Source organism: Dinoponera quadriceps, unplaced genomic scaffold (assembly GCF_001313825.1).
Source record: "Dinoponera quadriceps isolate SergipeBrazil2010 unplaced genomic scaffold, ASM131382v1 scaffold586, whole genome shotgun sequence".
Lineage (NCBI taxonomy): Eukaryota > Metazoa > Arthropoda > Insecta > Hymenoptera > Formicidae > Dinoponera > Dinoponera quadriceps.
Genome location: NW_014554764.1, coordinates 1,238,363 through 1,251,227, shown reverse-complemented (window position 1 = coordinate 1,251,227; position 12,865 = coordinate 1,238,363). Strand labels below are relative to the sequence as shown.

Below are 12,865 nucleotides of genomic sequence, written 5' to 3'. Positions count from 1 at the left end.
TTGTGTGGTGGACAATGAGTGACTTCGACGTGGTCGAATTATCAGGTTTCACGCGAGAGGGACTTGAAGAATGTCCCGTGATAATAAACTCGTCAATACTTCGCAAGTTGTCCTTTATCGTTTATCATCCTCTTCATCATTTTTTTCTCTATTGCTAAGAGATATGCAGAGGACGTGTGTCAATGATGTAAACATAACTCGGTGGCCACACAATACAATCAATGTTCTCGGAGCATTGTTCGAAGCTATTAAGTTGTTACAAAAGTTTTGCCAGTTTTTTGTATGTGTTTCTTTGCAGCTGATTTTCTACTAGTCTTTGGTGGTCTTTGGTCTCTAATTTGTGATTAAAAAACTGACAGAACTTTTGTAATAATTTAATATTTACAGCTTCTTCCATCTCGCTCTCTCTCTGGATCGTCAAATTCTATTGAAATTTTCACTATCAATAAAAAATAATAAAAAACAGATAGTGAGAAGCAGAATGTTTGTTGTTTTATTCAATCATTAATCCCATTACTTGCCCGCATTAATTACTTAGAATACTCATTTATCGCACATACCTGAAGTTACGCAAGTTACATAATTTTTACATATCTTACTTATTGAATTAAAAAGAAAACTTAGACGCAAGTGGAATATTGTAAGGTAATTGAATCTGAAATAACTCAAAATTTACAACGCAAATGAAATATTATGACAATCGAATATCACATATTCCAAATCCAACATACTTTATCAGTGGATATCCTGCAAACGTAGGACGTCCTTCAGACGTCTTTCAGATGTGTCTGTGGAGATCAGGACGTCCTCGGATAAATTGGGCTATGTAGGAATGTATAGTCTCAAAAAAAGTTGCAATACTGTTTTTTTATAAGTTTTGGGGCACATTCCGTGTCCAATAGAAGGTTTCTAATTATTCTTCGAAAGGAAATACATTTCTGTATTAAATACAATATGTATTACGAAACTTGTTGGAAAAAAGTATTGTAACTTTTTTATGACTGACCATACGTTCTCTCTAAAATGTTGACCTGGCTAAGGGAGAAGTACCCTCTTGTTTGTAGCACGGGCATCGCCATGGCAATCGTCGGTCAACGCGTAAATAAAAACGTAACGCACGGCGCGTAAGTTTGCCGGTCAGTTCAGGCAACGATTCTTTAGCAACGCGAGTAGGTGTCTAGCGAATCGAAAAAGTCTCTCATATATAAACAAATATATTAAATATAATAAATTAAATATAAAAGCAATAAATAAATAAATAAAGATATGGAGACTAAGAGTTTATGTGAGGAAAAGCGCGATTTCAACCAGAATCTAATCGAATCGCCCGGCTCGTTTGAACAATTGTGCGACATGATAAACCAATTAGAAAAAGATAACAATATCGAAATTGCAGAATGCAAACAAATTGACATGTGCATTAAATACGACGCCGTGCTGGAGCCAGCGTTGCGCAATTACACGGAACAAGTAAGCGACCGAAGTTTTTACTCGTCGATATCTATCGATTCGTAAAAATCCAAAAATAGATTTATCGAAATATTATTTAAATTGTCAGTATCATCCTTATTCTCTCTCTCTCTCTCTCTCTCTTTCCATATGCCTTATCTTATATCTTATTTTTAAACTAATTTCCGTGTGCACACACATACACACACATATATTTCCTCATCCAAATTTCTGATTTCCGTTTTCGTTTATATTGTAATAATATAGTAATTATATACAATAATCACAATTGTTACAAAACGATCACGATTAAGCGCAGATCGAGCCGGAGAGAGATGCGACTGGTGAAAAATGCACGTCACTCGCGTCGACCTATGAGGACATAATGTCCTTCTTAGGAAGCTTCGAAAATGGTATTAATATTCAACAGCGACCAATGTCACTAATTATATTTCAACTGCTTTCGATTCTTTTTTTAGAACGAACGATTTTTCCGCAATGTCGCAATTTTTGTTGCTTCAGATGATACACGAGAGAATAATATTATTGCCAACGACGCGACAACTATAATTCCATTCTGTCGAGGACTTAGCAGGTGAGAACATTTCATATTGATTGATTCACTCGACGGAATGTCGCGAAATACAACAATCCAAAGATGGAAGAAAATTTTATACACACAGAAGAAAAATGGGGGTAAAAATATTAAAATTTAGCGTGACTTAATTGTTGAATGGCACCTAAAGAGTATTGAAGTAATGATTTACTTGAATCTAGCACTTTTTCCTGTGTACAAAGAAATATATTGCACATTCGGCAGATACGAGACGGGAGAGCAGCCGATTTCCAGCTGCCAACAGGACGATCTGGAGACTGCGAGATTGCAGATAGAGGAGAAGAATGCGACGATCGAATGTCTGAAGGACCAACTGAAGTCTGAGCGTAAGGCGGCGTGCGACAAGATGACGACGCAGAGGCGATGCCATGCCACGAAGGCGAAAGAACTGGAGAACAAGTACAGGACGATTGTGAAGCGCCATCAGAAGTTCATCGAGCAGCTGATCGCTGAGAAAACGGATCTCACGCAGAAATGCGACTCGCTAGTGCGACAGATAAAGGAGACAGAGCGGAAGATCCAACGGGATGTGAAAGTAATTAACGAGAGGCACACAGTGGAACTGCAACGCGTGAAGGAGAATGCCGCGGCGTCGGAGAAGATACGGCGCGAACGATGGCTGGAAATGAAGACCTCGAAAATCAAGGTGATCATTTGATCCCCGGCCGGTTTATGCGCGACGCTCCGAGTACACAAAAAAAAAGAAGTTTCTTTGGATTTAATATACGTGTCTGTTTGACTTAGGTTTATTTGATATAAAGAACATAATTTCATTAGAGCAAACCGTTGTCGTGTGATAGAAGAAACAGTATTATTTAGAGAAAATAATTTCGTTTTCAATAAAAAAATTTATTTCGTTATATATTAAATATTGTTCCATTGAAATAAAAATAAGTTCTTTAATATTGTTCCAACACATTTTTCTAACATTCAAATCATTCAAATCTTTCAAATAATTTATTGTTTGTCCTTATAGAAAAGTATTACTGGCTTATAAATTGGCCAGTAATAAATTGTTGTTACTTTATAGTTTTATTAGTCGTATGAATAATAAGCTATTGAACAACGGTAATTTATCACTGGCTAATTTACCATAATCAGTGATACTTACCTGTTAGAGTTAAGATCTGTTTCTGTTAGAGTGACAATAATATTTTATTGTAATGTTTAGGTGAATATACAAAAGAAAATACTATTTGACATGAAGATATTGCCAAACAACTCTATTTATTGAATCAAACATTTATTGAAACATTCGTTTGTTTGCTCTATTCCAAAATTATTATTTTATTTTCGATCTAATACCTTTATTTTTTCCGTTACTGTACAATACACAACCGTTCAGATTAAAGATGCGTTCGATGAACGCATTATCAAAGCTAAAGCGTTATTCTATCCTTGTTTATATCTAATAATCGATAAAGATGGAATGACGCTTTAGCGCTGATAGCTCCCCAGGTAGAAAATCATGATGACGTCAAAATAACGTCAAAATGATGAGAAAATGACTGTAAAAACTCACATTTCGATCTTCATATTTTATTCATTATTCTTCATTTTTTTTTACTTATTTTTCACTTTTCCTATCATTTCGACGTCGTTGTTAATTTCTGTTTTATCTGGAAGGGAAGGGGGAAGCAATGCGTTTCGGGAATTTTTTTCTCGAAACGGGAAGCCACGCATGATGTGACTGCGCGCGGTGCGATAAATAATTCAAGATCACGCAGGGTTGATCGAACATCTCGCAGGAGATGACGGTGAAGGGGCTGGAGCCGGAATTGCACAACATGATGGAGCAACATCAAGGGGAGATACAGGAGCTGAGACGCGCGCACATAAAGGAGTTACAGGACGTAGAATTGCGGGCGTTGCGTCGATCGAATCAGCAATTGGAGCAACTGAGAATCGAATTGACAGACAGCCACGAGAAGCTGTTGACCAAGGAAAAGGACGTACTGACGGCACGGTGCGTGGCAAGGATCGTGTGTTATCACGCGTAATCCGTAGCGTTATTTTCTCCACGAGAGTGCACGAGAAGCATAATGAAACTACGTTTGGTCAGATACGAGGAGAAATTGGAGAAGCAAGAGACGCACTTCCAGACGATGCAGAGCACACTCGCGGAGCGTTTCGAGAGGGACAGATCGAATCTGCTGGCGGAGCAAAAGAAACGCGACCAGGAAACAAGCGCGATGATGCAACAGGCGCAGTCGCACTTTCAGGTATGTTTTAGGAAGAGTGAGAGAAAAATGAAGTAAAAATATGTTGCGCGCCAAACGCAAAGGTTATCTCTGCAGAAAGAAGCGGAAGCGCTGCGGGAGCAACACGAGAGTGCGAAGAAAAATTTCGAAGAATCCTTGAGAAAAGAGTGGCTCGTCTGGGCGGATGATTACAAGAAGCAACAAAACGCGAGTTTCACGAGAGCGGAAGCTAAGATTCGTAATGATTGTCAGAGGGAGAGGGACAAGCAGATAGAAATCGCTATATCCAGACTGGAGAAAGAATCTCGCGATATGCGAGCGAAGTTGCAGCAAAATTTCGATGATAAATTTGAGTAAGGACGCCGCCCATGGCACAGATTTTTCGCGTAACGCGTATCATGTAAAGCATACTTATGTAATATATATATATATATATGTTTGTGTGTATGTGTATGTGTATAATATTTTACTATTTCAATGAATAGACTATTAATTTAAGTATAGTAAATTTTAATGACAATGTTGTTACGAAGTCGATTTTGATACAATTTTAAAAATTTATGATAATGAAAAATATTTATCAATTTAATAAATTATAAATAATTATTATGGAACTTATCAGTTGAAAAAATTGGATGAAAGAATCTAGTATTTTTGTTTATGCACTATTTTATTTTGTTCATTTATACACATTAATAAATAAAAGAAAGCCATTAGCTTTTTTTTAATTTAATATCTGCCGCTGTGCGATCGTGTTTTTACTGAAATTTCCCTGTGAAAAGCAAAAATATGTAACAACTGATAGAAATTCATTTTTGCTGAGACTGCAGTCTCAAATTTGCGTAACCATTGATTTACTACATTTGTATTTCTATTGGAACATTCTAAAAGAATAGAAAGATATGATTTATCGTATACGCCACCGATCCTTTTCCATGGGACATATGGAAATTAAATTCCGCGGAAACACGTAACGCTTCTGATTGATTACGCAATACGCGTTACGAGAGAAATGCGTGCCATGAGACGACACTCTAAGCCGAACGATGCATTTGTTTGACTTCAGAAACGTTGAAATTACTATAGCAATAGCGACTACACACGGGAATTCCTTTCAGGCTAATGAAAGAAGAATACGACGCAAGACTGCAAGCTGCGATTAAAAGTGAGAACGTTTATAAAAACAAATTATTGTTATTGGAGGAGAGATTTGCATCCACAGAAATACAGCTTGAAAAGACGGAAAATAAATTTAAAGAATGTACGTCGAATCTACGTGACATGGATCAGGTAAATTCTGTGAGCACGATCAATCGATTCGATGTGATCTCTAGTTTCGTTAAGAGGAATTACAATTTGACGACTGCTCTATTTACAGACAATCGCAAAGTTGACCGTAGAGAGGGACAACGCGAAAGAAATAGCGAGACAAGAGATCGAGACAGAGAAAAGGGAGCTGGAAGACAAGATCGCCTCGCTCTATCAAGAAATAACTCGGAATAACGTCAACACAGATCAATTTATGGCACAATTGTACAGCAGGTTAGCAATTGAAACATACGAATCGTTACCGAATAAAACTAATATGCTACTACCAATGTATATCCTTTAAGTGCATCGTATTATTTCAGGGTAAAGCTCGTAATCACTCAAAAAGTTCTGGTTATAAAGGACCTCAATAAAAAGCTCAACGGCGCAATTTCAAAGTGCGAACATTTAGAAAAGTTGTTAGATCAGCAAAGAAAAGAATATATCTTAAAGTCCTTGTAATAATTTGCTTTTTTAAGACTCTGTGTGTGTTTTTGCGTATTTACAGAAAAGTACAAAGAAATTGAAAATGCATACTTGAAAATTGAAGATTCTCCTGTCCCGTATTATATCATATTACATCTTCAATTTCTCGTTAAGGATAGTCGCAGCTCGTAATAGAGACTTCTCCCTTGTCGACCATCTTGCTTTAAGACGTAAGCAGTAATCAAATTGACCAATCACGATCGATTATTCTTCTAAACGACCATGGTTGGTCAACTTCGTTTGATTACTGCTTAAATCTTAAAGCAAGATTAAGGAGTTCTTCGGATGCTGTACGGCTCATTCCATCGGCTATGAAGCATCTGAAGATGACTGAAGATGATGAATTTAAGACATAAGATTTGACTATGAATGCCGGTCTTAGGAATTAGCAGAAACTAACAACGGGTCTAATAACAGGTCTAACTCAATTAATGGTATCCAACGCCATCTTTGGCATTTTTTCTGAAACCTGTTGCTATTGACCCGTTATGACGAAACCTATCACGGCTAGACCCGTTACGTCTCCGCGATGACGTACGATTCAAGAGATGTCGCTTCATGCAAGATTCTTCTGCAAGAAACAAAGAAGAAAAGATAGACCCGTTACGTTAGATTATTGTTGTTAGACCCGTTATATTTGGTCCTATACAAGACACTATATATATAAATTTAATTATGAAATTATATATCAATATATATCGTATCAATTTCATTAATAAATTTTATTTGTGCGCTGCCGAGAGATAACCGTACAACGTCACATGATAAAATCACACTTTTTTTACAATCTGCACGACATCCTCGTCGCAAAGTAGATGATCTTTCCCCACTTTCTGCGGTTGATGCTTCACCGATGAACCCCATACCAACGCGCTACGACACAATAATTTGTTATTATAATTTCAACGTTTGCAAATTACAAATTATTATTTTCTTCTCAAAACATTTATAGATTAAATTACGAGAACTTACTATTTGAATTCTTTCGCGATCGATCTGTGAAGCTTATTACAGAAGTCCTCGACGGTTCGCCTTTCTGTGTTTAATACTACAGGCGCGTTGTAATCTGGAAGTTGCCCTTTCGGCTTAGTGTAACTGTTGAAAGAATCAAATATTGTTAAGTTTCAATGAACTCGAATAGAAATTAAATCTACTTAAAATTCTGACGATAGTGTATAATAAGATCACATGACCTTACATTCTAACGAGCTGTAGATAATCCCACATCTTCTCCAGTAGATCGTCGAAATTCCATTTGTGATGTGCGGAGATCGGCACGCAGTGTGGAATCTTATAAATAATATCCAGTTCCTCTATACTTATTTGATCTGCAACGAGACCAACGGTCAGTACGTAAAGATTCCTCTTCTATCATAATCAATCGAGTCAATTAGGCATAATTACCTATTTTATTCAATAGGTAAATACAAGGGATGTAAACGCGATTCCCTTCTATAACGTCGATCAAATCGTCGGAGGTAGCGTCGTACCTCAGTGTGATTTCTGCGTTGCTGATTTTGTACTCCGAAAGGATCATCTTCACTGAGTCGAAGTCGAGTTCGGATTGTGGGCACTGAAAGTATATAATGATTTATTTAATCTCGCGATATTGAGTCATAGAAAGCACATTAATATCGATGAATTATACATATATATGCATATTCGACGAGATACTTTCTTACCAAAGTCTGCAAATTGATACCGCCTTTGTCCTTCTTTTTGAAAGTTATATTCGGTGGTTGTTTGTTCAGTCGCAGTCCGAAGCCTTCCAGCTCATGTTCGATTAACCGTTTGTGGCCGAGCGGTTTGAGCACATCCAGAACGATGAAGATCAGGCTGCAGGTTCGCGCGACAGCTATGACCTGCCGTCCACGTCCCTTACCATCCTTTGCACCCTCTATAATACCTGGAAGATCTAACAGCTGCAAGGCGCATTCCGTTACAATTTTATTTAATTTTACTCTCGTGTACGTTCGGCTCCAAATGAAAAAAAATGCCAAAGCATGCGACATCAAGGACCCTCTGAATAAAGAATATCACTAATAATTGTACGTAATACACATTCAATACAATTAAAATTAATAAGCACAGACTCGTTTATTCACCTGTATCTTTGCACCTTTGTATTTTATGCATCCAGGGACTGTGGTAAGTGTTGTAAATTCGTATTCAGCCACTTCAGAGTACACACCAGCCAGTGTACTCAGCAAGGTGGATTTCCCAACGGACGGAAAGCCTACAAATTCAGACTGTATAAGATCTTTTGGATTATTATCTGAGGATATATTCATATTTGATGTAACGTTCAAAATCCTATGTTGAATCCTCTATATCTAAATGAAATGAAATATCTTAATGAAATCTTGCAATCTAATTGAAAGTGAGGACCTTAGCAAAATGGCTGACTTATCAGTTTCAAACAATACATAAATATCTTAAATATTAAATAACACATAAGAATGCTTATGTCTATTTTAAACTAAAAGCTGTCCTGTTTGTGATTGATGACAAATCGCTGTATAATAAAAAAAAATAGAAAAATATTCAGACAAAGATTGAGAACATAAGACATTGTCTCAACAAAGCAAGAGTCAGCCACTCTGCTAAGGCTCTCAAGCATTCCACCAAGGTCCTGAGAAGCGCTGACAAAACCAGACCATATGTCTGCACGATGCGAATAGAAAATATAGGGATACAACAATCATGCCTCCTGGAACGTCGATCGATCGACCTAAGAAACACACCGACGAAGCCAATGCGAGCGTCACCGGTCTTGGCGACTTCGAAACCCTGTTCGCCGCCTCCACCGCCGCCTTTAGGTGTGATCAGCTCGCGCCTGAGTTTCGCCAATTTCGCCTTCAACATACCCAAGTGTCCAGAAGTGGACTTGTTCTTCTGGGTCCGGGCCATCTACGAGAGCAATTATCATCGTTAAATCATCGTTAAACGGCAAATGCCGTTTCGAATCGCGAGGGTGACACCGTCTCACACAGATGAAAGAGAGGTTACCTCGGCCTCGATAGAGGCGATCTTTTCCAAGATCGTGCTCATTCTGGAGTCCGCGGAGAATCGTCGGGGGCGATGTAAAGCTTAGAAACGAGAGTCGTCGGAGACGGAGCGGGCCCTGTTACATTATCACAATCACGGAGACGACAACGACGGCGACCGCGCGCACGACACATTACACGTGCGCACGTACATACGTTAAATTCCGCCATGGTGCACACCACGGATATCGCCTCACCGATCGTAGTGACTTAGATGGGAAACCGTCGTGCGACCAGTGAAACGTCAGTTTTCAAAAAAAAAACTTGGCGTCGAGTCGATAATTACGTCGACGGCAGCGCGCCACGTGACGTGACGGCACGTCGATTCCGAGTAGGGGAACCCTCTTACATGCATTTCGCGAAACAGTGTGCTGAACGGGCGAGGAGTGTGAGGACGATCGCAGCTGGTCTCACGCGGTGGTGTTCACGTTCTTCTTCGACGATCCTCGTTATTGGAGGTGAAAGTGACGAATAGAGGTTAGCCAAAACGCGAGGTGTGCATCCGCGAGTGTGCATCCAAGTGTGCTGGTGTGTGCGAGTGTCCGGAGCGGAATAACCTATCGGGTGACTTGGCAAGGGTGCGAGAGAGGAAGGATGCGCGTCGCGAGCCCGTCGTCGTCGTCAGTACTGGTGCTGCTGGCAGTGCGAAGGTCGTGAGCGTGGTGCCGCCGGGGTTTTAACATTGGCCGAATCGTAATGCAATCGATCTACTGGACCGGTCGGCTGCTGTCGCGAGCGCTCTGGAACAGCATCGCGAGCTACTCCGCCGGCGGCGCCGAGCAGCAAGCAAACGCGGGCTTCGTCGCGAGCAAGCGCCGCGAGGCCTCCTTCGTCTCCGCTGTATGCGGCTTCCCGAAGGACTTCAAGCGCGGCCGAATGCGCAGAGGTCAATTCGGCGACGACGCCTGGTTCAACGCCAAATTCAAGGCTGGCGAAGTCATAGGTGAGGAATAAGGCGACGAGGAAGAGGGAGAAAGAGAGAGAGAGAGAGAGAGAAGGATAGAACGAGAGAGAGAGAGAGGGAGGGAAGGCGACGCGACTTATTTCAATAATTATTTTCCTGGTCCTCTTAGTCATATGTATAGTCAAAATATATTTCTTCCTTCTTCTTGTATCTTCCTCTCAAATTTCCTGTATATACGTGTTATGTATTTCCCTAAATGCAGGAAATGTAAAATGGTTGAGTTAGAAGGTGCAGATGTAAAATATTGCTGTGAAAGGGACAGGTTTGAAACTTGTTAAGAATTTTCATATTGTCACCAATAGCCAACGGTGATTGATGTCATTTTAAACTAAGAATACGGATTTATTCTTCTTAGCTTTACTATTTACAACTTTATCCAACTTTTTCATCCTCTCGTTTCTTTATTTGAAGCTTCTGAACAAGAATATTTTTAAAGGTGCCTCCGAAAGCATTAAAATTTATAAACCTGGAAAAATAATAAACAGGATAAGGAATGAAGATGAGAAACTGGATTAAAATTTTTTTGTATTTCATATATTTTCTGTATTCTTTAGTGTTCTATTTTTTTCCTCTTTAAATATGATCTTGCATCTGTTACATTTTAAATACAAAAGGTATAAAAATATGCAATCGTGAAAGATACATATTAATTTAAATTTGCATATATTTCTGATTGAGAAATGTATAATTTATAATATAGTTTAGTGTTTGTAATTTTGCTACATGTCTCTGTACAGTTTAAGCATAAAATTTCTAATATGCTGCTTATACTCTGTGCACATGTGACCTGAGATGAATTACAAGTAGTTACACCTCATTCATATAGTTTTTCTCTTCAGGTTATTTGCAAAATAGCAGTTCAATGAGTCATATGTATACACTATTGTTAGTATGTGAAGCAATGTGAACTTTGAACCTGAAGTCATGATGCAATGAATTACTTGGCTCTAAGCAGTTATTTATATATGGATGTATTTTCTATGATTAGGCTCTATACAATAGTAAAATAAGCCAATTAAAAGTAGTTATATGAATAATTGTATCTTAATTATCGTCTTAAATTATGGTATTTCAGGCGTAGCTGATGGCGTGGGAGGGTGGCGACACTACGGAATCGATCCGGGAGAGTTTTCTAGTTGCTTGATGAAAACTTGCGAGAGGCTAGTTTCTATGGACAAATTCGCACCTACAGAACCAGCCGGCTTATTAGCACGTAGTTACTACGAATTATTAGAAAGTAAACAATCAATATTAGGTATGTCGATTGTATTTCTCGGTGTCACAAATTACATTGATATTGAAAGTTAATTCGTTATTTAAACACATCAAATCAATTCTCGATCTCGCCACGTGTTTCAGGTAGCAGCACTGCATGCGTTATAGTTCTCAATAAAGAGACAAGCAGCATTTACACAGCCAATATAGGAGATAGTGGCTTTGTAGTCGTGCGAAGGGGGGAAGTGGTGCATCGCTCGTCCGAGCAGCAACATTACTTCAACACTCCCTTCCAATTATCGCTACCACCTCCGGGACACTCTCGCCTGGTGCTTAGCGACAGGTAGATTATATTATCACATATCTGTGTGTTCGTCAGCACATAACATCAAATTCGTCGTGGATATAAGTTTATAATAAGTTTCTTTCTCTTTCACAGTCCAGAATCGGCCGACACTTCAAGTTTCGGCGTCGAGGATGGCGATGTGATCCTCTTAGCGACCGACGGGGTATTTGACAATGTGCCTGACCAGCTGCTAGTCACCGAAATGCGAAAGATCGAGGGTGAAAGGGACCCGACGAAAATACAGAACGTCGCTAACTCGATAGCCTTGATGGCGCGCAGGTTGGCCTTCGACGGCGACTTCATGTCTCCGTTTGCTCAAAGTGCTCAGAAGAATGGGATCGACGCGATAGGTATGTAAAAGAAAAAAATCGAATTATCCATATTTACTTATAATCGCTCGTATAGAGCACGGATTCCATGTATACATCGGTGCAAACAGGACAGAAAGATTATCTCGTAAAAGTCTCGTGAAAGCGCTCTCATAAATAACTTCAATTCTCGAAACGTTAAATATTTATTTATAATCTTCTTTCTTACAAAAGGAATTTTAAACCCTAGTCAAACCTCGAAAGCTCGTCTTCCGTTGAGGGTATTTTCTCGAAATGACATTGTCTCGGTACTGTGCAAGCAAATTACCGGAGATAATAGATTACTGCCAGTTTGTTAGATCCCAGATGCTTAGGAATAATTAAGTGAAAATTATGCTTTGGGACGACGTACATAGAATATGCAAAGCGAGTTTCGAACATTTCAGGTGGTAAACCGGACGACATCACGGTGCTTTTAGCAACAGTGGCAATATGATAAAACAATAAAGAACGAGTGTACAATAGAGCCCCGACGATCATTGTATTATAGTCCATGTCATTGCGCACGTGTATTCAGTTATACATCGTTACTATCCTATTGCGCTTTAATCATTTATTATTTAAATCGAAATAAATGGTTTTGTAAAATCACTTCTTCTCTTATATCCTATTTCATTATTTCTTACTCGTTTTCTTTTTACAGCTTTTCGTTAATTGTTAAAGTACTCTTTGGCGATTGCGAACGCGTTTGTCGATTCACCCTTTCAGCACCTACGTGTCACACGCACTGTTCTCGGCTAATCAGTCGGTTGTCACTTTGTTTTCTCGTCCCCCTTTTTTCCGCAACCAATAAATGAAATATAAAAAGAAATTGCGCGTAAAGATCAAATAGAGGGGAAATCAAGGTTGATGATCTGTGTATCTC

The 12,865-nt window shown here is 39.0% G+C and overlaps 3 protein-coding genes across 3 annotated transcripts; 2 read left to right on the top strand and 1 right to left on the bottom strand.

Moving 5' to 3' along the window:
- Positions 1 to 1,266: 1,266 nt before the first annotated feature.
- Positions 1,267 to 6,036, top strand: LOC106741581 (centrosomal protein of 131 kDa-like). The gene is made up of 10 exons (XM_014613715.1): positions 1,267 to 1,470; positions 1,769 to 1,862; positions 1,972 to 2,044; positions 2,270 to 2,711; positions 3,814 to 4,031; positions 4,128 to 4,287; positions 4,363 to 4,619; positions 5,385 to 5,556; positions 5,645 to 5,808; positions 5,898 to 6,036. Exons 1-10 carry the CDS (start codon positions 1,267 to 1,269, stop codon positions 6,034 to 6,036), a joined length of 1,923 nt encoding a protein of 640 aa, XP_014469201.1.
- A 722-nt stretch (positions 6,037 to 6,758) lies between these two features.
- LOC106741616 (GTP-binding protein 128up) lies at positions 6,759 to 9,312 on the bottom strand. Its single transcript, XM_014613811.1, has 8 exons — positions 9,070 to 9,312; positions 8,805 to 8,970; positions 8,166 to 8,296; positions 7,743 to 7,982; positions 7,465 to 7,633; positions 7,259 to 7,388; positions 7,033 to 7,155; positions 6,759 to 6,933 (listed from the first exon to the last, which is right to left on the bottom strand). Exons 1-8 carry the CDS (start codon positions 9,109 to 9,111, stop codon positions 6,831 to 6,833), a joined length of 1,104 nt encoding a protein of 367 aa, XP_014469297.1. The 5' UTR covers positions 9,112 to 9,312; the 3' UTR covers positions 6,759 to 6,830.
- A 148-nt stretch (positions 9,313 to 9,460) lies between these two features.
- Positions 9,461 to 12,591, top strand: LOC106741617 (protein phosphatase PTC7 homolog). The gene is made up of 5 exons (XM_014613812.1): positions 9,461 to 10,050; positions 11,147 to 11,326; positions 11,431 to 11,629; positions 11,726 to 11,982; positions 12,387 to 12,591. Exons 1-5 carry the CDS (start codon positions 9,804 to 9,806, stop codon positions 12,434 to 12,436), a joined length of 933 nt encoding a protein of 310 aa, XP_014469298.1. The 5' UTR covers positions 9,461 to 9,803; the 3' UTR covers positions 12,437 to 12,591.
- Positions 12,592 to 12,865: the final 274 nt, after the last annotated feature.